Below are 21,416 nucleotides of genomic sequence, written 5' to 3' on the forward strand. Positions count from 1 at the left end.
CGGGGACGGCATGGGGCTCCAGGGGTGATGGAGCTCCGGAGGTGCGATGGAGCTCTGGGGATGTGATTGAGCTCCAGGGCGGTGACAGAGTTCTGGAGATGTGATGGAGCTCCAGGGATGTGACAGAGGTCTGGGGGTGTGATGGAATTCTGGGGCTGTGATGGAGCTCCGGGGATGTGGTGGAGCTCCGGGGATGTGATGGAGCTCTGGGGCAGTGATGGGGCTCCAGGGTGGTGATGGGAGTTCCAAGGCGGTGATGGAGTTCCAGAGTGGTGATGGAGTTCTGGGGATGTGATAGAGTTCCAAGGCGGTGATGGAGTTCCAGGGTGGTGATTGAGTTCTGGGCATGCTATGGAGCTCCAAGGCGGTGATGGAGGTCTGGGGCAGTGATAGAGTTCCATGGGTATCCCTGGACTCCCCCGGGCCCCAAGTCCCCCTGTGCCATGTCCGTGACAGCAGTGCCGCGGTGCCGCCCGGCACACAGGTCTGTCCGGGCGGGCAGTGCCAGCGCTGGGCAGGGCTCAGCGGGCGGTGCCCGCGGTCAGCACTCCTCGTCAGCGATGTCCAGGATGCTGCCCAGCAGCGCGGTGAAGGTGGGGCGCTCCTCAGCCTTCTGCCGGGCGAGAGGGGAGCAGTGATGGAACTGGGTCTGCCCCTGCACCCCGGGGAGCCCCGTCACCCACCGGGGCGGCTGGAGGGGGTCTCTGGGGGTGGGATCCACTCACCTCGTGCCAGCAGCTGTACATGATGGCGTAGACCCGCTCCGAGGCCGCCTGCGGCCGGTACAGGCGCAGGCCTTGGATGACATGCTCCGTTGTCTCACTGTTGTTAAACCTCTCATAAGGCATCTTCCCCAGGGAGTAAACTTCCCACATCAGAACGCCTGTTGGAGGGAATGGCAGGGAGAGCTTGTGGTGTGGGAGCGCCTGCGCCTGACCCTGGTTTGCAGGGGGGTTCGCTGCTGTTGGGGTGCTCTTCCCGACCTCCAAGTCATTAATTCCATGCTCTTACCAAAGGACCAGACGTCAGACTTGCTGCTGAACTTGCTGTACAGAAGCACCTCAGGAGGAGACCACCGCACTGGAAACTTGGACCCCATGGAGCTTGTATACTCGTCATCTAGAACGTACCTGCAGCAGATAAATGGATCAGGGTGCCTGCCTTGGTTTTCCCATTTCACTCCTCCATGCAACCCACCAAGCCTGAAAGGAATGGGCAGCTCTCAGAGTGACCAGGGGTTTCAGTCAGCATGGGTTTCAGCAGGCAAAAATCTCCCTTTGCAAACAAGTGTGTGCTAGTGAAGACTGGGGAAGGGATAGGGTGGCACAGAGGCACAGCAAAAAGGGGATGTGGGGAGAAAGCTGCAGCCAGGAGACTAGAGGTGGGGGAAAGAAGATGCAAAGAGGAGGGGGAACGGGCTGGAGTGAGTAAGAAAGGGACAGTGGAAAGTGAAGAGGGAGAAGCTTGAGCCGGGCAGATGAAACATAAAGACAGGAGAAGACAATGGGAAAACAGAGCTGGAGGATGTTGGGAGCAAAGACTAAAGTGTAGAATAGACTGAAGGAGGAGATGGGGGATTGAGACAAAAAAGTGACACAGACACGTCTACCAGACCTGGAAAGACCAAAATCTGACACTTTCACAATTCCTTGGTCATTCACCAAACAATTTCGAGCAGCCTGTGGACAGAGAGATAGAGGCAATTACTCCTACCTGATATTGCCTCTCCATCCCCCTGTACCAGCTGAACTTCATCTCATCCCCACCCACTTAACACTTCACTTCACTTTGTCCTGTAAGTTCACCTGGGTTGGGGGCAAGCTACAAAGTCATCAGCCAAGAGAGCAAAAGAGGCCTCCAAGCATCCTGTTTATCTGTGGAGGAGCGACTTCCCTCGTGGGGTTTTCCGTGAACAAAGCAGCACCAGGAGATCAGGTATGGCAGGATGGCCAGTTGGCAATGCTAGCCCAAAGCCTGACAAACTGCAGGCCCAGCTTTTCATGGGGGTTGAAAGGAGGTCTCTTTTCATGTCTGAGCCAGTGATGCCTGTGCTACCGAGCACAAACCCTGCCCCAGCCACAGATGCATTTTGCATCTCCTGAAAAACTACCTAGTCCTGCCCTTTCTGCAATCTCTTCCTGCCTGCAGGGAAGGGACTGCAGAGCATCCCACCCATGGGTGGGCAGGGAAGCTTAGAGAGGTGTTCTGCAGAGGAGGCTGCAGAGCTGCCTCTCCTCGTATTGGTGAACTATCTGGACCCTGTCCAGGACACGCTGTGGCTGTTGCTGAGCTGGACGTGTGCCCTTCAGCCACAGCCCTACCAGGTCTCGGTGCAGGAACTGCTTGGATTCCAGGTACTCCATAGCTTCACAGACATCCTTGCACATCTCCAGCAGCTCAGCAGGCTGGAACCGCTGCCGAGTTTCCCTCAGGAAGTTCAGGAGGCAGCCGTTGGCCATGTACTCCGTGATGATGAAGATGGGACGCTGCTTAGTGCAGACCCCGTAGAGCTGCACCAGCTTCTCATGAGACAGGTTCCTGTGTTGGGGACAAGGCAATTCTGAGCATCTAGAAGGCCAAGCAGCAAAGGAAGCACCTGTGAATAAAGAGAGTCTGGGAAGGGAAGGTGCTCTAGATCCAGCTGACAGTGGAAAAACTCACTAAAGAATCAGCACAAAGTCTCAGATGCATTTTGCAGAGTGTGGCACTGCCCAGGACTGTCCCTGACACCACCCAGGAGTGCAGCCACTCTGCCAAGGTGTGCCCAGCACTGACCTGCACTGTGCTCACCACTTACATCATGACTTTGGCTTCGTCTATAAACTCATCCTCTGACATGGAGCCCTCCCTGATCATCTTGATGGCGACGTCGTACTGGCCCCTCCACTTCCCGTACTTCACCACTCCAAACTGCCCCGTGCCGAGTTCCTTCAGGAAGGTCAGATCCTTGGGGTCGATCTCCCATGACCCTAGGACAGAGTGTGAGCATAATGTGGCTGCAGGTGACCTCTCCACAGGGTGCTCCCAGTCATCTGGTCTAGCATGGCCAAGAAAAGCTCACGAGCTTTTGCTCCCTGAAAAACCATCCACAAAAACATCCACAGAAGAATCTGAGGCCTGTTCCTCCATGGGATGGGGAGCAAGGTAGATTGTGGGGTCCCTTGGTCAGTACTGTCACCAGAGGGCAAGGGAGCGTAGAGAAGTGATTCCTGGGAATGCTATGAGCCCTGCTGCCATGGAACAGCCAGGATCCTAGCCCTGGAAAATTGCTGCCAGTAGGGACAGACCCTGCAGCCAGCCCAGGCTGGCTTACCATAGCCAAGGCCAGCTGTGGAAGGAGCACTTTTCTGGTGCTGGGACACGGGGTACTTCAGTCTGGATATGAGCCCTGAAAAACAAAAACGTGGATTGCCACACTGGGCTTACCTGCCACATTCCAACAGGGAACATGAGCCTCCTGCCTTCAGCACAGAAAGGTGAGGGTACCATGGTGTCAGTAAAAACACTGCTGGCTTCAGTGTGTCTCCCTAACACTGACCTGCAGAGTTGTGCTGGTGGTACGTGATGAGCTCTGGGATGCTGTTGAACAGGTGCTTTTCTGCCAGGTAATACTGGTTCTGGGGGGTGCAGCACACCACGTAGTGGCGGATCGTACCCTGAGGGTCTCTGGAGAGAGAGTATGTAGGGTCAGTGGCATGGGGAGGACAGGCAGAGGGTGAGGGTTGCCTGGGGGAGCCCTCTGAGGGAGGAACAAGCTGTTGTGAGATCCACTTACACAGAGGACTTGGCATAGACGGAGACAGTGTATTTCCCTGTCTTGCTGGTGGAGTCTCGGACTATGAAGCCCCCTTCCTTACCCTAAAACAGAAGGGGGAAAGGGCACTGGGTGGTTGTTGGGAGGTGTGACTGTAACAGGCAAGACTTGAAGTGAGTGAAGATCACAGCATGGCTGGAGAAGGTGCAGTGAGTCAGAGGAGTCCTAAATCCAGTCCCTGCCTGTGGGGCCACCTCCTGAAGTGACTGCTCAGAGGAGGTCATGTTAGGATAGAGACAGTTCTTGGGGCTGTTGGGGCAACACTCCCTCCCAGCACAAGCCAGGCTTGGTCCCATGCTGGGCACAATGTGAGAACAGCCCATGGAGGGCTGGTGTGTAAAACAGACCCAGGCTCAGGAGGCAACACTTACCTCCTGTTTCAGCAGTTGCTCTGCTTGGCTCCGAGTGATATTCTTTGAGTACCACCTGAAACAGGGACACAGCCATCAGGGAAATCCCAGCCACCATTGTCCCCAGCCCAGTCTGACCCAGGAGAAGTGGTTCAGAGAGCACCATGGGGCTGCCACGGGGCTGGAGGCTTCCAAAGGGTGTGCGAGAGGGAGAGCGACCCAGCCAGGTTGGGTTAGCAGAACTGAATGGAAAGCTGAGTGGAAAAACTGAATGGAAAAAGTCTCCAACCAAGTGCAACTTGCCAGGCCCCTGTGCCTTCTCTTACTCAAAGATCTCCAGGGAATTGCTGGTTTCAGTGACGTAGTTGCTGGGGATGTATCCTTCCCTCCTGCAGGAGAAAAGGGGCTGGTTACACACTGATGGAGGAGGCCAAGGGGATGGGGTGTTCCTGTCCAGGGAGGCCGAGTAGAAATGGGCTTAAAAACCTTGGTGCAACCCCATCTTTGTTCATGTCTGGGCAGGGCTGATAGCCCAGCCTGCTTCAGCCTCCTTCACCCTCCTCCCTGGGGAGGCCACAGGTGGGCAGGCAGGGATGTGTTTGCCCACCACTGCCTGGGCACCAGGCCAAGTGCCAGGGCAGTGGGAGCTCTTACCCGTTCTTGTCTAGGGCTTTCCACCAGGGCAGGTGGCTCTCCTCCAGGATGAAGTACTCCTCTCCCTTCTGCAGCTGCAGGTCCTGTGCGTTCATCGGCTGGTAGTTGTAGAGGGCCACCACCTTCTTCATCTCACCCGCTGTGCTGGGGGCCGGCTCGCGAGGCAGAGGCTTCATCACCATCTTCCCACAGAGAGGGGGAGTGTGGGACGTGGTGAGGCTGGCAGACACACCGGGAGAGACCCTCCCCAGCCCTGGCAGGGCAGTGGGCTCAGGCCAGCTCAGCGCAGCATTTGTCTCAGCTCCCACATGTGTCTCCTTCATCGCTTTTTATCACAATATTTCTTCATGCCTTCACAAAAGGTAAGTGTTTTCTCCCTATGTTTTGGCTTAACCCATGACTCCTCCAGCCTACATTAGGGCTTTATCCTCCCAGCTCCCCCAGGGAACCTCAGAGTTGAGATCATTTGACTTTCCTACAGGCCTTTGAGTTCCACCCCCTGCTTCAAGCTCCTTCTGCCTTAGGACACCACCTTGCCATCGGTCTCCAGAGCAGTACTGTATATCTCTAAGCAGTCATTGGACATGTTGGCTTTTACCAGGCAGAACTTTTCTCAAGCACCTTGGAGCCAACCCACATGCTGAGGCTGGCCCTTACCTGGTCCTCCTCAGGAGTTGGGGGAAGAGGCTTCTTTGTCTTGCGATGCGACCGCCCAGTTTTCAAACCTTCAGAACAGAGGAGGGACTAAGGTGAGGAGAGATCCCCAGGACTGTGCTGTGGTGGTCCCCGAGGGGGGGGAACGAGGCAGTGGGAGGGTGCCCAGTGTCTTACTGCCATTCCTGCTCTCCAGAATTTGGCAGCCCATGGCATTCTTGGCAGTCTGGGAGCAGCACAGGTACTGGCCATCGATCCAGAAGCAGGGGTGATACTTCTGAACCAGGTCGCTGTTGTACCGAATCACTGTGGCAGAGGAGGGGAGATGCGTGTGACCCAGGGCTGTGTCCCCAGCCTCCTGTGGAGACCTCTCTGCTCCCTGAATGCAGACAGGCAGCCCTATTAAATCATTCCACCCTCAGCTGTGTTACTGACACAGTCCCCTGTGGCCCTGCTGCCCAGGTTTCCCTCAGCTCGTTGCCCTCGTTCCAGAGCTGTGGCTGTGAATCGATCCCTGTGCCACAAAGCCCCCAGCTCAGGAAGGGCCAGGCTTGCCTCTCAGATTTGATCAAAGCTCTTGAGCAGCTCTGCAAAGGAAGTCCTGCTGGGACTGGCCCTCTTGCCAGCTGAAATATCCAGCAACCCCCCAGGCCCGTGGTTCACAGCTCTTTTGAGCCCTATTTTTGAGAAGTGGAGAGGAAGGCCAGTGCTGTGCCTTGATTGTCATGGGGAGAGGAGGGCACTGCTACCATACCCTGCCTGCTTGGAGACTTCCCTTGCTAGGACACCACTCCCTTGCCAGGCAGGCACCAAACAGCTTCCTCATACTTGTCCCCAGTCTAGAGGGACGACTGGATGTGCCTAAACACCAAGGCAGCACAGGGCTGGCCCACAGCAGCTCCACGGGGTGCAGAGAGCCCCTTTTCTGGATGAGGACATCCCAGCAGCAAAAGGCCAGCATTTTCTCTCCCCTTTTCCCTGTGGATTTTACACTGACTTCAGCTGCCACAACAACCCTCCTCCCAGAGCAGGGAAGTGGGGAGAGGGCTGGCTGCCTGTCAGGGCTCTTGTGAGATAACTGACTTCCCTGTTATCAGCCTGCTCTTCCGCCTCGCTCGAGCCAACTTCCCTGTGTCAATTCAGGCAGCTAATCTCACCCCACCAGCACAAAGCCACAGAAAGATACACACGCACGCCCGCAAGACACACATACAGGCAGCTCCAGCAGATTTTGGCTGATCCAAGCCCCTTGGCAATGCTGCTTCAACACACTCTCAGCTTGGCAAGGCAGCACCAACACAGCTGAGCATTAGCTCTGAGCGAGGCTTTGGATGGGTTGGGAAAGACACTCCCTGGTTCCCAGCAGGCTTGTTGTCCATGTTTCCTAAAGCACCCAACCCTCCCCTTGCAAGGCAGTACAGCTGTGTGGCCACATCTGCTGTTTCCTCTTGCCCCCAATCATTTCTGAGCCTGCCTGGGCTACTTTGGAGCAGGCTTGTGAGAGGACAAGAAGCCTCAGCCGAGCTAGCTGTGGTGCTGCAGAAGTTAGAGGGTGACAGAGGTGAGTGTCCACCCCCTCGGGGCAGGAGCAGCTCCCTCCTCCACGGGCATGGGAATACATAACCATGAGCCAACAAGCCCCTGGAAGCATGATGCTCTGGGTCAGGCACAGGCACAGCTGAGTGCCTGTGTTTGCTTTCCAAGGGAGCTGCAGAGCCCCCAGACTCACCGCTCTTCAGCTGATGGATCCAGCGCTTGCGCAGCTCCTCCGTCGGGGAGAAGATGTAGAGGGGCCCTTCGTCATAGACCACCTGCAGGACCCCACACCTCAGCACCCCAGGCCACGGGGCTCACGGGGGGAGCAAGGGCTCGTGGCCACCCTGAGCAGCTGGTGCAGGGCAAGCCCATGCTGGTGCCTGCTGGCCCTGCATGCTGCTCTTGGGACCGTGACAAAGAGGTTATAAATAAGCCCCCTCCCCTGAGATTTTTCCACTTCCTTCTCTGACTTTCGGTGTGCTGGGGGCCGCACTGGGTGCCAGCAGGGCAGGCAGCTGGGCTGGGGCTGAGCAAGCAGCCGGCAGATAGCATCCCTCCAGCATCAGCCAGGGGACCGAGAGGAGCGGGACAGAGCTCAGAAGCAGGTTTCCATCTAAGCAGTCTCCTTAAATAGATCTGCCTCGGGCTCAAAGCAGCTCACCTGGCTACCCTGTGCAGTGTGGGCAGCAGCAGGGTGTCCCCAAACAGCTGAGTGACAGCTGGCACTGGGGCAATGATGCCATGTTTGACCCCAGGTCCCTCCGGGGTCCTCCCCCCAGCACCCTGCATGGCCCAGCAAAGGGAGTGCAGTGAGGACTGACCTGGAAGGGGTAGGGGAACCGTTCGATGATTGAGATCTGCTCCATGTTGTTGTAATCCTCTCCTTTTCTCTGGAAGAGAGAGGCAGAGATGGACATTGGCATCCTGTGCTTGGCTGCTGGCACCTCCCCTGGGACCCACAGCCTTTGGCATCCCCCTGCTCTGCATCAAGCCGGACCCCCTGGAATGGTATGGGCAGAGCGCCCCATGCAAAGCAGGGCTGTTCCCCACTGCCACCACCCGAGGGAAGGGTAACTCTCCCTATTCTCCCAGCAAGGGGACAGGGGGACAGATGCAGGGAACGCCGGGACCCTCCTCACCGGGACCTGCCGCTCGGGGGGAGGGTTGTTCTCAGGTGCCACCATCTCCACACAGGTGATCTTCTCAATGTCCACAGAGCCCTTCTTACTGCCCCGGCGCTGCAAGAGACAGGCTTGGCTCAAACGGTCACCAAACCCATGTCCCCATCCAACTACCCCTTGGGCTGGGTGCTAGAGACCCCTGGGCACTGCCATGGCACAGTCCCTGTGGCTGCAGACTCACCCCTCGCTCAAAGTCATACTCGTAGTAGGACAGCTTGCTCTCTGTCAGCAGGAACAGGCGCTTCTTGAAGTTGAGGGGAGAAGTTTTCTTTTTCTGCTGCGAGCGCTTCAGGAAGATGCTCTCCAGGAGGACACTGGCCATGTCACCCCCCGGCCTCCTCCGCGCTGTGCTCGTGGGGTTGCTGTGGGCAAGACAACACTGACAGGGCACTTGCTCAGCCCAAAAACTGCTGGACCTCCCTCAGGTGCCCTCTCCTCCCTGCCCAAAGGGCAGGCAGGGTCGCTGGGACCCCCGTGGCGGGGAGAACTGGCTGCAGAGGGGTGTGGGCAGGTCAGTGTGGGTTATTTGCGGTGTGACCTCTCCTGGCCCCTGTCCCACAGTAGGCTGCAGACCAAGCCACCACCCGAATGGCTTCTGCTCCTGCTGGATGCTGGAGAGGCTCGAAGGGTGTGCAGAGGGATGGACAGCTGGAGAGGGAGGGAGACTGGGAAGCTGTGAGCAGCATATCCCCGGGGAGGAGCGCGGAGCCCGAGCAGTGACAGCCCGCAGGCGCCTCCTCCCCTCCAACACTGTGCATGTGCACTTGCGTGGGCCGTTTCCTCCTGCCCCACCGCAGGCACTCTGTGCTGGGGACGTGCTGACTTGGCAGCACACAAGGGGTGGTCACGGTAGGCCAATCCCTAAAATGTGCTGGGTAGGTCCTGGCCCTCAATAGTCACGTGCTGGGCTGTCAAGAACACGGAGTAGCCCTAAAGTCATCCTTCACCTCTGTGTCCATGGGCCCTGCAGGAGTGCAAGAACAATGCTCAATCCCCTTTCCTCCCCTGTGAGCAGCACTTGTTGGAGGCCAGACTTCAAGAGCTGCCTTTGGCTAGCAGCCAGAGGGGTTAAATCCTCCCCAAACCCTCCTCAGCAAAGCTGTCCTGAGCCTCTCCAGGGCAGGCTGGGGCAGGAAAGGGCTCAGATGAGAGCCCTGCATCCCACTGCTGCCCTGCATCCCACTGCTGCTCTGCCTTCAGAGGTTGTAAATCATCCCAGCCCACCTCTTGAAGAAGCCCATCCATCTCACTTTGTCCCTTCATGCTGTACCCAGGACCTGTGACATCCAGACGGTTCCAGCAGCCCCCAGAGCCCTGTGGCTGGAGCTGTGGGCTGTGACCAACACCTGACTCCAGTCTGGACCTAATGGGGAGCTGTTGAGTGAACTCTGTGGAGCCACTGCTGAACTGTGATCCCCTGGAGCCCTGCTCCATGTCTCCTGCCCTGACCACCTACACTCCCTGCTTCCCCTTCACCTACACCTTGTTCCCTTTTTTTTCCTGCAAACACAGCTTTGGAGGTCAAACTGGGAGAAGCTGTTTTTCTCCCCCGCTCCCCACAGCCCATCTCCTCTGGGGGAGGCTCAGAGGTGGGCCAGACCTGCTCTGTCCCTGCCTGTGCTTTGGGGTGGTGGGTGCCCCATGGGACTCACCCCCTCAGCCATCACTGCCATGCTCAGACAGCTGAGGTGGTGAGTGGGTGGGTGGAAACATGTCCTGTGCCCCCCCAGCTAATGGGACTTCCTGCCACGCTCACACCTCAGCCAAGCGTGCTCTGAGACCACCCCCAGCCTGGCACTCACTGCTGGCCCCTCCACCACGGTCCCGGGGCCACCCCTGCACAGGCAAACTGTGCCCCCTGCCCGATTCCTGCCGAGGAGCTGAGCCACTAGTGGATGGGGGGCTGGAGGGCGGCTGGCACGCTCGGGACAAGAGAGTAGGGTGACAGGGTGTCTGGGAATGACACACTTCACAGCCCCCATGTTTCAGGCTGAGCCTGGAGGGTGTCAAAATCGATGGGTGGGAGGGACAGAGGAGGAAACCTCCCGCGCAAGAGAGATGGGTGAACAAACCCAGAGCTGCACCCCAGCAGTGCCCGCTGCCAAAAGCACAAGCAAGGAATGGCCACAGACACTGTCAGCACCCCAACCTGCTGCTCTGGAGCACCCCTGGGGCCCCTGACACCCATGTACTGCTGTGCCCCCCTGCTTCAGTGCGCCCTGCAGCCCCTGGCACCCCCACAGCACTGCACCCCCTGTCCTGCGGCACCCCCGGCCCCCCGGCCCGTGCCTGGGGTCAGATGCCGCCTGCTCGGAACCGCTCAGGCCGTGGGGACAAGGCCGAGCCTTCCCAGCTCGGCTCGCCCGCACCTCGGCACCACACGGCCTGTGCCCAGCACGGCTCTCCCACCCCCAGCACCGCGAGGAGGCCAACAGAGGTGTGAGGCCGCCGGGATGGGCCACATGGAGCCTCCCGCCGCCATGGCTCTGCCACGGCCACACCAACGGGGCCCTGCCGGCTCCCGGGGCACCGTCACCCTGGTGCTCCCAGCATGCCCCGGGTGCACTCACCAGCCCTCCTGCCGCTCTGGCCAGCCGGGCTCCGGTGCCGCCGCTACCCCGCGCCCACCCCGGCAGGTTCGGTTTGGGGTGGCTGTGGCGGCGGGAGCGGGGAGGGATGGCGGGCCTGCCGTGCAGGGAGGGAGGAAGGACGGGGCCGGCCAACCCCACCCTTTCAGTTCCCCTTTTTCTGGTTTCTGACTCAAAGGCAGCATCTGTGTTTCCTCCTGCAGGCAATGGGGATATCACCCTGGGGCTACTGGGCCACCAGCCATGGCCAGAGCCTGCCCTGGGCTGTGGGCAGTGCCAGGCTCCTCTGGGCTGCCCGTCCCCATGTTGTCCCCAAACGGGTTCTTTCACCCTCTGTGCACAAGGCTGATCCCCGTACAGAGCTGAGATATGTGGTTTATTTACAGTTCTGAGCAGACAGGGGGGCCAGGTGGCAAATCCACAAAGCCAGCACAGTGACTTGCAAAACTTTTCACTGTTTATAAACATTTTAGCAAATGAAGGCATTGAGCTTTATTGGCTACAAGTTACATCGTTCTCTTATTAATTAATATTCTATCTTCTCAGTCACCCCCAACACCCCGCATGGTCACAGACCCCAAACCCAGTCACTCCCCAGCCCCAACACCCCCCGCACCCCTCGACCTCCTCAACCTGCCGCCCTGCTCTCCTCCGAGCGGCAGGGGGCGCTCACGCCCTGTGCCATCCCTGCCGCCTCCTCTCTATGGTTCCCCCCCGTTCCCAACTGCTTCCGCTTCCGGGCCAGGCCTTCTTTTTGGGCCGTCGCCGCCAAGATGGTGAGTGCGGGGCCGGGCCGGGCTCCATCCGCCGCCATCCGCCCCGGGGACGGGCCGGGACAGGTTCCATCCCCCCCGCCGGCTGCTTTGCCGGCGGCTAGGCGGGTGCGGGGGCGCCGCAGGCCCGCGATGGCGGCGCAGGGCGTGGGGTGGGGCAGGGCGGGCGCGGGGCCTTGGAGCGGGATGCGTCAGGTCGTGTGGTGTGGTCTGTGGTGTGTCCCGCGCCCCTGACCGAGTTTTCTCCGCCCCAGGTGAACGTGCCGAAAACCCGCCGGACCTACTGCAAGAAGTGCGGGAAGCACCAGCCGCACAAGGTCACGCAGTACAAGAAGGGGAAGGACTCGCTGTACGCCCAGGGTAGGGACGGGCACGGCCCCGGCGGTGCTGCCCTGCACGAGGGGGGTGGGTTGAGAGCGGGTGTGTGTCTGTGGGGGGAGAAGAACAGATTGAGCTAAAGGATGTGGAACTAAAGCAATAAAAAGACTAATGACATGTCCAAAACAGTTTGGGGCGGTCGAGGTGTAGAGATGTTTATAGAGATGGTGTGCTCTGGGTGAACTTGGCTCATTCTGATGTGGAGCCACAGCTCTGGAGCCCAGGCTGCCCGCCCCGAGGGAGGGCCCTGCCCACTGAGCACGGGCTGGGAGTTGAAAAGGAGCGGGACCCTCAGATCGAGGCGAGAGAAAGTGAACCCGGTGGCAGCTCAGCCAGAAGTGATGTGGGTTAATGATGCAAGTATCACCTAAACAAAATGTATAAGTATGCTCCTGATTTTGGCCCTTCGTGTGCTGGCTTTGAGGATTTACCAGCCAGCAGAACTCTGAATAAATCGGGTCCCTCGACCTCCTGTGTCTCTTGGCTCTGCACAGCGAGGGGAAGGGTCCACTCTTGGGGACAGCATGAGGGTGGGGGCCGTGGGCTGAGGAGGGGACATTGGTGCTGGTGGGCTGTGCAGGGGCAGGCTGGATCCTAAACCTGGTGGGATTTAGGAAGCACCTCCTGAGTTGTTGCCTGACCAGGGCCATCTCTTCCCACAGGGAAGAGGCGGTACGATCGGAAGCAGAGTGGATATGGGGGCCAGACAAAGCCCATCTTCCGTAAAAAGGTGAGTGAGTGCTGCTCCTGGGACAAGGACAGGAGACTTCCTTGGCAGCCCAGGTGCCCAGCTGGAGGAGGATTCCTCAGCCTTGTGCCCTGCCCTGTGTTAGGGCAGCTCCATGCTGGCAGTGTGAGCTCCCCCTCCACAGCACAGACTCGTGGAATGGTTTGGGTGGGAAGGAACCTTAAAGATCACCTTGTTCCAGTGTCCCTGTCATGGGCAAGAACACCTTCCACTATCCCTCATTTGCAGGGGTGTTTGCAGAGCAGGTTCTGCAGGGGAGTGGGGTCTTGCTGGGAGAAGGATACTTGCAAAGAAAGGAATGTTTTCTTCATTGCTTGCCCAAGGAGAGGGTATGGCAAAGGGAAAGGAGCCTTCTGCTTGCTTTCCTAATGTCCTTGGAAGTGCCAGTAGTTTATCACTGAAACTTTTTGCTGGGTTTGTGAGGCTGCCTTCACTGACAAGGGGATGGGAGCCAAGTGTGTGCAGCTCCTGGAAGTACTGCAGAACACAGCATCATTTTCTCACAGCCTGCTGTCCAGGGAAATCTGTACTGCTGAGCCAGGGAATGAGAGCTGCTGTGCTGGGCCTTTCCTGAGAGCCCCAGAGCAGCAGTGGAAGGGCAGCAGTGCATCCTGTTACTCATGAGCTGCAGAAACCTGCACTGCAGTCTTGCAGCATGTTTTCCCTCAGTGCATCTGTGAGTTCCTGCCAGGGAGCTGGAGCAGGAAAAAAACTGTAGTGTTTTGCAGCAGGGAAGCAAAACCCAGTGGGTCAATTTGTTGTTTTGTGTGAACTGTTTAGTTGTGCTCCTAGAGCTCGGTGCTGGAAAGCCCTGGTGTCCTGCTGGAGATGTACAGGAACTCTTCCAGCAGGAAGAAAAAAATGAGGCAGCAGGTTTTCAAGTTGAATTTGTGCCAGGAAGTGGGGAGACCTCTCAGAAAGTGCTTCTGCAAGCAGGGTGCACCAAGCAGCTGCACTCTTGGCACTCTGCACCAGTACATTGCCATCCCCATTTCTGTTTTTTCCCAGTCAGCATTGTATGGATGATTGGCTGAGGTTTTTAGCTGGTGGCTGCAGCCCTGTCCAGCTGCTACAGCACCCTCACAGCTTTGAATTCTTCCCACTGCAGTCTTTTTTGGGTTTCATCTTGCTTCCAGGAGCTGTGGGTCTGCATTGAGCCCGTTGTGTCACTGCTCCTTCCAGAGAAAGTTTGTCAGTCATTTTGCTTCCAGGTGTTCCTTTTGTCCAGTCCTCTGCTGGGCTTCTGAGCACTGCCAGTCTGTTCTCCCACAGTGTACAAGTGCCTGTTCCTGTGTTCCCTGGCACGAACTTTTTCCAGCAGGGCTGATCCCTGCAGAGACCAGCCCTGCCCACTGAATGCTTTTGCCACTGTCCTTTATTGTAAAGATACAGATCCACTGTATTCCCTTGCTGATCCTTAAGTGCCTTCTTGTTTTCAATGGAGGGAGCATCTGTTGGCAGTTTCTCTTTACACTTTAGGAGAACAAACTGCTGAGCCTTCAGGAGTGCAGGTAACAAGGTTTTCTGAGAGCAGCAGTTTGTCTGCTTGGGGATGTTTGGTTCATTAAAACACTCTGCTCCTCCTCCCAGGCCAAGACCACCAAGAAGATTGTGCTGAGGCTGGAGTGTGTGGAGCCCAACTGCAGGTCCAAGAGGATGCTGGCAATTAAGAGGTGCAAGCACTTTGAACTGGGAGGAGACAAGAAGAGAAAGGTGGGTTTGTGTGCTCTGAGTGGCTGAGAAAGGGGGGCAGTACTCAGTGGTGAGTAAACTGACTGTGTCTCTTGCTTCTTACAGGGCCAGGTGATCCAGTTCTGAGCATCATCCTACTCATCACCACGGACCATATTAAAGTATTTAGAGTGAGCCATTGCTTGGTTTTATGTGTTTCCTCATGTTGATGGAGCGGGAATTTTGAGTACATCAGCCTGGCAGGGAAGGTGTTGGCTTGCAGGACTGCTTACTGAGAGAACAGTTTGAAACCTAAAGGCTTTTGAAAAATCCCTCACAGTAGCTGGGATCTCCTTACTGTGTTACCTTGTAAGAGGCAGGTGAGATTTGCTGCAGCCAGCGATGTTTCCACCACAGTGGGGACCAAAGTAACCTGAACAGCCCCTGCACTTGGCTGGAGGCCCCTTTATGCAAACAGGGAACAGCTGTACTGCCCTAAGGAGCAAAGGCTTTGGAGCAGCCAGTGCACCATTAGGCAGGTGCCTAATGAGGTGCCGTGGTGGCTTAGAGATTTGAAGTTTCAAATAGGCATCAACCACAGGAGTGTGGCAGGTTGCAGGACAGCCTTCCCTTGTACAGGATAATCCCTGTGAAGCAGCAGCTCCCTGTAAGTAGGGAATCTGCTGTCAGCAGGTGCTGGGAACGCCAGGCTGAGCTCTCTCTTCTGAGAGTAACTTTCTTTTAGTGAAAATGCAGCTGGAGGATGGAGAAATGCCTCTTCAGACCTTCGTAGTGACCGAGACACGTGGTTACTGAACTGTCACAGAATCTGTTTTTCCTTACTCAGTATAGACTGATGTGATGGGCATTTTTAAAGTTCTGTAGGCAGCAGTGGCTTTGGCTTGTGGGATGGACTGTATGACTGTGGCTTGTCAGCTTCACTGAGTGCAGTTTCTGGCAGTCCTTTCACAAAACCTTATGTGACTGGAACAAACTGGCCTGTCTTCTAAAACCTGATTTAATTCAGACACCATGCTGTCCTCCAGTACAAGTAAGAAAAAGCTTAGCTTTTTAAAGGGACTTTTAATCAAAGTGCTTAATCACAGAAAAACAAGAAATCCTGATTGTGTAGTGGTCAGAAGAGAACGTACTTGTATGTGCATGGCTGCATAAGTGATGATCCATCTCTTGTCCTGGAAGGACCTGTGACATTCAAAGGCTGCTGCCAGCTCTGGAAGCAAACACACAGCTGTTTCTGGAAGGCAGCTCACTGAGGAAGGCAACTCCAGTGGCCACATGAAGGGCAGAGAGGGAAGTGACAGCCACTGGCGAGAGGAAGATTTCTGGTGTGAGGAAAAACTCTCAAAAGCTGAGTCCTGCAGCATGCTACTTAATCCTATTTATACTAAGCAAGTAGCTGTCAAGGAAGTTGCTAAGTGCAGTGATTTAGGCCAGTCTCTCAGTTGTCAGAAAGTGAATGTCCATGCTCTGAGGAGAGTTGGGTTTCTTTAGTGGGGTAGGAGCAGCTTTTCTTGGACTGTGTGCCCTGGTCTGGAAAAGAGAGCAAGGTGGCCAGGATGTTTCCCTTTTGTCCCTGAAATGCTCAAGGTGAGCTGTTGGATGCTGCAGGTGTATCCCTTGCCTGTCCTTGCATGGTAGTGTCAGTGGGCAGAAACAGGAGTTGCTGCCCTGCTGGAGCCCTGCCAGCCCCTTGGAGAAGGAGCTGGGTGAGATGCCAGAGAAAAGGTAAACAGCAGAGCAGTGCCCCTCTCTTTGTTCCTTCTGGTGATGGGTATTTGCCACATTAGGCTGAGTGTTCAAGCAATGAACACCTGAGGAGAGAACAAAGGCACCTGCTTGGAGGAAGGAGACTCCTGCCTCAAGGAGTTCAGACAGAGTCTAAGGCTTAGGAGAAGATTGCCTGCTATAGTGCCAGGACTTTGAGCAGCACAGTGCCTGTGGGGTTCACCTCCACACTCAGGAAGGAGGTCCAGCTGTAAACACCCCAGTCCCTGCTGGCTGGCAGGACCTGGCGCACGGAGCACGCTGGGTTGCAGGCCAGCCCATTGCCGAGGAAGGTGAGGGAGAAGGTGAAGTTCTGGGGTCCTCCAATCTCCTGCTGGTTCAGCACTGCCACAGCATAGGCTCGGCCAGACAGGGGCCGCTCCCACAGCTCAAAGGTCTTGTCCTGCCAAGGAGAAAACAAACCTGGGGCTCAGGGGAGGCCGGAGCGATGGTCATGCCTGTTGGGAACAAACAGGCTCACTGGGCTCCTGTCCCCAAACCCTGAGCACCTCTGTCCCTCCTCCTGTGTCCCCTTTCTGAGGGGCTGGCTGGCTGCCTGTGCCCCACACTGCACCCCCAGCCCGGTCTGTACCTTGAGGATCTGGTATCCCTGCCTGCCCAGCGGGTCCTGGTTGATGGCGATCACCTCCTTGTTCTGGAGCAGACACTTGGCCTCGGGACTGATGTGCCGCAGGTCGTTGGACATGAAGAGGGGAGCTGCCATGATGGCCCACATGGCCATCTGAGTCACCGACTGGTCCCAGCTCAGCCCGAAGTTTCCAATCACCAGCTGTGACAGGTAAACAAAAAGCGCCTGGTAACGCTTCCTGCAGAGCAGAAACTGGGCCACCAACCCAAGCACTGGGAAATGACAGGATGCTGAGGGTGGGCCCCCTCTCTGGAGTGTGGCTAGATAGGCTGAGTGCCAGGAGCAGGACCAGCTGGTAGGGAAAAACAAGGCATGACTAGTGAGGCAATTTAGAATGAGCCACTGATGGAAGTAAAGGCGGCTCTGTAAGTGGCTAGGCAGTGTTTAAGGTATTCCTTCCTTGCAATGCTGGCAACCAGGGGTTTTCCTTCTGGTGGGACATCAGCACTTTGGAGACTCCCCCAGTGCCACACTTGTTTTGAACTGGTGCTGTTTGTGGAGGCTGTGTTACACAAAGACGGTGCTTCCTTGGTACTGTCTGTACCTGCAGTTCTCTTCCCCTTTCCAGCCAGGACCCTCTCATCAAGACCTTCATTATAGGGTCCCATCAGACCTCCTCCCCTCAATGTTTCTCCCCTAGTTCCCTCCCTTCCCATCCTTCCCATCCTACAGCTGAGGGAAGGAATTTTTGCTGATGCTTCAGCAGAGGTGGGTGTTGCTGTACTTGCCATGTCAGGATCATTCCAGCCCCCCGGCCCAGCTATCTTCACAATGCTGTCCTGGTGAAGAGCTGTCCATTCTAAGATACTCTTGATGCTGTTCCAGGAATCATAGACATCATTAAAGTTCCTCCAGTGATTGCAGTACTGTTTGATCTCTGTGTAATTGGGCTGCCAAAACAATGAGTGTGATTAGCCAGAGAGCCTGGCTGTACAACAACAAGAGTGTAAACAAGGCTAAATGGATCAGGGGTAATTTGGGGGAGCACTAGGATAACACCTTCCATCACCAGCTATGTGGATGGTCTGGTGCATGTTGATTCCCTAGGAAGCTTTGTGCGCAGTGACTCCAGTCTGTCATGTCCCAACACAACTGCTTCCCTTGGGAGAACAGTTGTGGCCACCAGCTCTGTTAGAAAATTCCTTTCAGCACAATTTTACTGAGGGTGTGACAGGGCCAGTGGAATTAAACTGTAATATCCCATTACTTACTGCCATTTCTTGGGTCTACACCCTTTGCTGAGTAATACATTTAATTCCAGTGGGAGGGAATGGCACAGGGGAAGCCAGCTGAGGGCAACGTGTGTGTCACGGACCCTGGCTGGCAGAAATGTGCCACTGAACAATGTGGAGGATGTCACAAAGCCTCTCTCCTGGTCCCCAGAGGTAACTGTAAGGCCAGGTCTGCAGCACTGTGTCCAGGAGGAGTCACACTGAGACTGTGTCTGCACTGCCAGAGGTTTGCTGCTTGGTTCCTTGGAGCCAAAAGCAGATGGATGCTGCTGTGTTTTCTCTGGCATGCTCCAGCTGGGCTGTGCCTTCATGCTGCAGGATCCTACTGAATCTGTTTCAGCAGAGCAGTGACTCACCTCAGATATAGTTCAGGGTTCTAGAGGAAAAAGTCTTTTTCCTCCATCTTACAGCCTTGGTCTCTGCCAGAACAGAATTTCTCAGGATGCTGTTTTGAAGTCTTAATGTTTTTCTGTTCTTCCCACTTTTAGCCCCAGGATTAGCCTTGAGAAACAGATCTTACCTGGTGCATGGGCCTCAAGTAGAAAGGCCACTCACAGGCGTACACAATGCTCCTTCCAGTCTTGTTCAGGGCCAGAGACATGCGCCTGTAACCTAAAGCAAGGCAGAGGTTACACAACCTCCTTGGGGGTCAAAGTCTCTGCAGAACTAATCCAATGTCACAGGTTCAGGTTTCAGCTCAACTCTCACAGAATCAAGGCTGAGCACATTATCATGGCTGAGACACCACAGGGAGGACAGGGGAGCTCACAGTCTGCAGCCAGTCTCCTGCCTCCCAAGGACAGGTGAGCTGCTTCACAGCTTTGCTTGGGCAGGCATTGCTCCCAAGACTGCTGATCCCTTCATACATACAGCCATGGGAAGAGGCTGAAAGCTTTACTGTGAGGCACTTTTTCCTCTAGATACCCAGGATCTAGATACCAGTCAGTATCTATCAAGCAGTGCAGCTTTGCTGGGTAATATTGCAGGAATATGTTCTCATGAGGCAGTTGCACCATATGGACTGGGCAGGAATGCAAAAGCACTAGTTTTTCCTGTCCTTGTCCCCAGACAGCCCTGTTAAGTCCCTTCTAATTGGCAGAGAGGAAATGAAAAGTCTGCTCTCTCCTCTGGAACTGCTTCAGTACAACTGGATTGTATCTGGGCTACACATATGATCCAACAGAAGCTTTCAGCTCAGCTGTCACTCAGGGTGCTGAGCTGTGCTCCTGTCTGTGGCAGCTGGCATATGCCCCACCATCTGGCTTCGACGGGATTGTCACTTGGGCAGGTTCTCCCTGCCAGGCAGAGACAGGACTCCTGCTGCCAAATGCTGTGGTGCTGACTGTGCCAGCAGCCAGAGCCCGGGCAAGAGAAAAATGCCTTCCAAGTTACAGTGTTCTTCCCACAAATCTGCTCCTGTGGCACTGGGATTTGCTTGTGCTTCCAAAGAGTCTGTAGCCAATCCCCCTCAGAACAGGGAGCTACTGAGCTTTCAGCTGCTGCCTTGCCAGCCCGTGTGCAAATAACTTTTGAAGTGATATTTATACCGGTGTGCTTTAAAATGAAAACCCCGGTAGGATTCTTATGCCATAATTCCTTTCATTTTCATCTGTTAAAAGCCCTCACAGCTGCCCTTTTCATGGCTGACACAACCTGTTCTTGCTTCAGGCTGATTCACGTTGACACAGCCTCGCCACGGGGATTGAGGGGTAAGTGTGTGAAACGCTCTGAGCTCTCCAGTAAAGGCACTGCAGGAGGGCAAAGCCTCTGCTCTGTTAAGAGCTGAGGAGCAGCCTGCACAGCCATCCCCCAGAGCACGCAGCTGATGTGTCTGTGCTCAACGTGATCCGGGCTCTGCTGTGAGAAAGCTCCTTTCCCAAGCTGTGCTCGCGGGAGAGCTCCAGGAGACCGAGCAGGTAAAAACACTGGGGCCAGCAACACTCAGCACCTTGGGAACAGAGCCTCACAGTTGCTTTTATGAGCAAATCCCTTAAATGGGTATGCTCAGGGAAAAGCAACTCCATGGAGCCCCACGCTGGGCTTGGGGATTGCTGCTGCCTGCAGAGCATTCCCACCCATGGGAATGGCTGCCTGGAGCCTGTGCCTACCTTCTGCCAGCTGCTCCAGTGAGCCGGAGTTGCAGCCATCAAACTTGAGCAGGTCCACGCCCCAGGAGGCGAAGGTCTGGGCATCCAGCTCGTAGTGGCCGTAGCTGCCAGGGAAGCCGGCACAGGTCTTGCTCCCCACGTCGCTGTAGATCCCCAGCTTCAGACCCTTGGAGTGCACCTGCACTTGCAGGGCAGAAAAGAGACCTGGGCATGGGGCAGGAGGGCGAGGCAGGGGAAGCTGAACGTTGGACAGGAAGCTGAATATGAGCCAGCAGTGTGCCCACGTGGCCAAGAAGGCCAATGGATTCTGGCCTGGATCAGGAACAGTGTGGCAGCAGGAGCAGGGAAGTGATTCTTCCCCTGGACTCAGCGCTGGTGAGGCCACACCTCAAGTGCTGTGTCCAGTTCTGGGCCCCTCAGTTCAGGAAGGATATTGAGGGGCTGGAGCAGGTCCAGAGAAGAGCAACAAGGCTGGGGAAGGGACTGGAGCACAAGTCCTATGAGGAGAGGCTGAGGGAGCTGGGGCTGTTCAGCCTGGAGAAGAGGAGGCTCAGGAGAGACCTCCTCACTCTCTACAACTCCCTGACAGGAGGGTGTAGCCAGGTGGAGGTTGGTCTCTTCTCCCAGGCAGCTATCAGCAAGACAAGAGGGCATGGTCTTAAGCTGTGCCAGTGGAGGTTTAGGTTAGATATAAGGAAGAAATTCCTTACAGAAAGGGTAATCAGGCATTGGAATGGGCTGCCCAGGGAAGTGGTGGATTCTCCGTCCCCGGAGGTTTTTAAGATGAGACTGGATGTGGCACTTAGTGCCATGGTCTAGTAACCAAGCGGTAGTGGATCAAGGGTTGGACTTGATGATCTCGGAGGTCCCTTCCAACCCAGCTGATTCCACGATTCTATGATTCTAAGAAAACCCCACTATGGCAGGGCAGGGGTTTAGCTCAGGGGGTGGTGATGGCAGTGCCCCTCGCCCCTCCCTGCGAGTGGCACTCACGTAGTCGGCCAGCCGGCGGATCCCTCCGGGGAACCGCTCCGGGTCCGCCCGCAGCCTGCCCTGCCCGTCGCGCGTCGGGGCCATCCAGCAGTCGTCGATGCAGAGGAACTCGTAGCCGGCGTCCCTCCAGCCCTCGGCCGCCATCCTGTCCGCCATCTCCACGAACAGCTGCTCGCTGGGCAGAGAGCGGGCAATGTGGCAGCCGCATTCCTGCCAGCGAGTTTGTCTCTACCCACACCCTCTGCCAGAGCCACAGCGCCGGGGAGAGCCCAGGGGTAGCGCAGGTACCGGCGCGGGCACAT

At 56.3% G+C, this 21,416-nt stretch overlaps 3 protein-coding genes across 3 annotated transcripts in view; 1 reads left to right on the plus strand and 2 right to left on the minus strand.

Moving 5' to 3' along the window:
• Positions 1–539: 539 nt before the first annotated feature.
• Positions 540–10,837, minus strand: BTK (Bruton tyrosine kinase). Its single transcript, XM_017819175.1, has 19 exons — positions 10,760–10,837; positions 8,371–8,551; positions 8,148–8,246; positions 7,830–7,898; positions 7,202–7,283; positions 5,650–5,778; positions 5,476–5,543; positions 4,819–5,000; positions 4,491–4,553; positions 4,186–4,240; positions 3,776–3,858; positions 3,539–3,666; positions 3,314–3,388; positions 2,798–2,969; positions 2,322–2,538; positions 1,615–1,679; positions 1,012–1,130; positions 726–883; positions 540–613 (listed from the first exon to the last, which is right to left on the minus strand). The coding sequence occupies exons 2-19, from the start codon at positions 8,509–8,511 to the stop codon at positions 542–544; spliced, it is 1,977 nt and encodes a 658-aa protein (XP_017674664.1). The 5' UTR covers positions 8,512–8,551; positions 10,760–10,837; the 3' UTR covers positions 540–541.
• A 609-nt stretch (positions 10,838–11,446) lies between these two features.
• LOC108499409 (60S ribosomal protein L36a) lies at positions 11,447–14,543 on the plus strand. The gene is made up of 5 exons (XM_017819197.1): positions 11,447–11,553; positions 11,805–11,910; positions 12,591–12,658; positions 14,267–14,389; positions 14,474–14,543. Exons 1-5 carry the CDS (start codon positions 11,551–11,553, stop codon positions 14,492–14,494), a joined length of 321 nt encoding a protein of 106 aa, XP_017674686.1. The 5' UTR covers positions 11,447–11,550; the 3' UTR covers positions 14,495–14,543.
• Positions 14,544–15,410: 867 nt separating this feature from the next.
• The window catches only part of GLA (galactosidase alpha), a 6,404-nt gene continuing 398 nt past the window's right edge, over positions 15,411–21,416 (minus strand). Inside the window, exons 2-7 of the mRNA XM_017819181.1 lie at positions 21,115–21,289; positions 20,122–20,299; positions 18,534–18,625; positions 17,510–17,671; positions 16,725–16,922; positions 15,411–16,535 (exon numbers count right to left, since the gene is read on the minus strand). Of these exons, the coding sequence (XP_017674670.1) occupies positions 16,272–16,535; positions 16,725–16,922; positions 17,510–17,671; positions 18,534–18,625; positions 20,122–20,299; positions 21,115–21,289 (1,069 nt within the window). The 3' untranslated portion in view covers positions 15,411–16,271. The remainder of the gene's footprint in view (positions 16,536–16,724; positions 16,923–17,509; positions 17,672–18,533; positions 18,626–20,121; positions 20,300–21,114; positions 21,290–21,416) is intronic.

The sequence above is a fragment of the Lepidothrix coronata genome, unplaced genomic scaffold (genome assembly GCF_001604755.1).
Source record: "Lepidothrix coronata isolate B3197 unplaced genomic scaffold, Lepidothrix_coronata-1.0 Scaffold73, whole genome shotgun sequence".
NCBI classification, from domain to species: Eukaryota; Metazoa; Chordata; class Aves; order Passeriformes; family Pipridae; genus Lepidothrix; species Lepidothrix coronata.

What these genes read in the sequence shown, in the direction of transcription:
- BTK (XM_017819175.1), bottom strand. Translation starts at nt 8,511, where the DNA reads ATGGCCAGTGTCCTCCTGGAGAGCATCTTCCTGAAGCGCTCGCAGCAG. An exon ending in GATCCATCAGCTGAAGAGCG is followed by an intron (nt 5,779 to 7,201) that starts GTGAGTCTGGGG and finishes CCTCTGCCACAG; the next exon opens with TGATTCGGTACAACAGCGAC. An exon ending in TGTACAGCTGCTGGCACGAG is followed by an intron (nt 614 to 725) that starts GTGAGTGGATCC and finishes CTCGCCCGGCAG; the next exon opens with AAGGCTGAGGAGCGCCCCAC.
- LOC108499409 (XM_017819197.1), top strand. An exon ending in GGACTCGCTGTACGCCCAGG is followed by an intron (nt 11,911 to 12,590) that starts GTAGGGACGGGC and finishes CTCTTCCCACAG; the next exon opens with GGAAGAGGCGGTACGATCGG. An exon ending in AGCCCATCTTCCGTAAAAAG is followed by an intron (nt 12,659 to 14,266) that starts GTGAGTGAGTGC and finishes TCCTCCTCCCAG; the next exon opens with GCCAAGACCACCAAGAAGAT.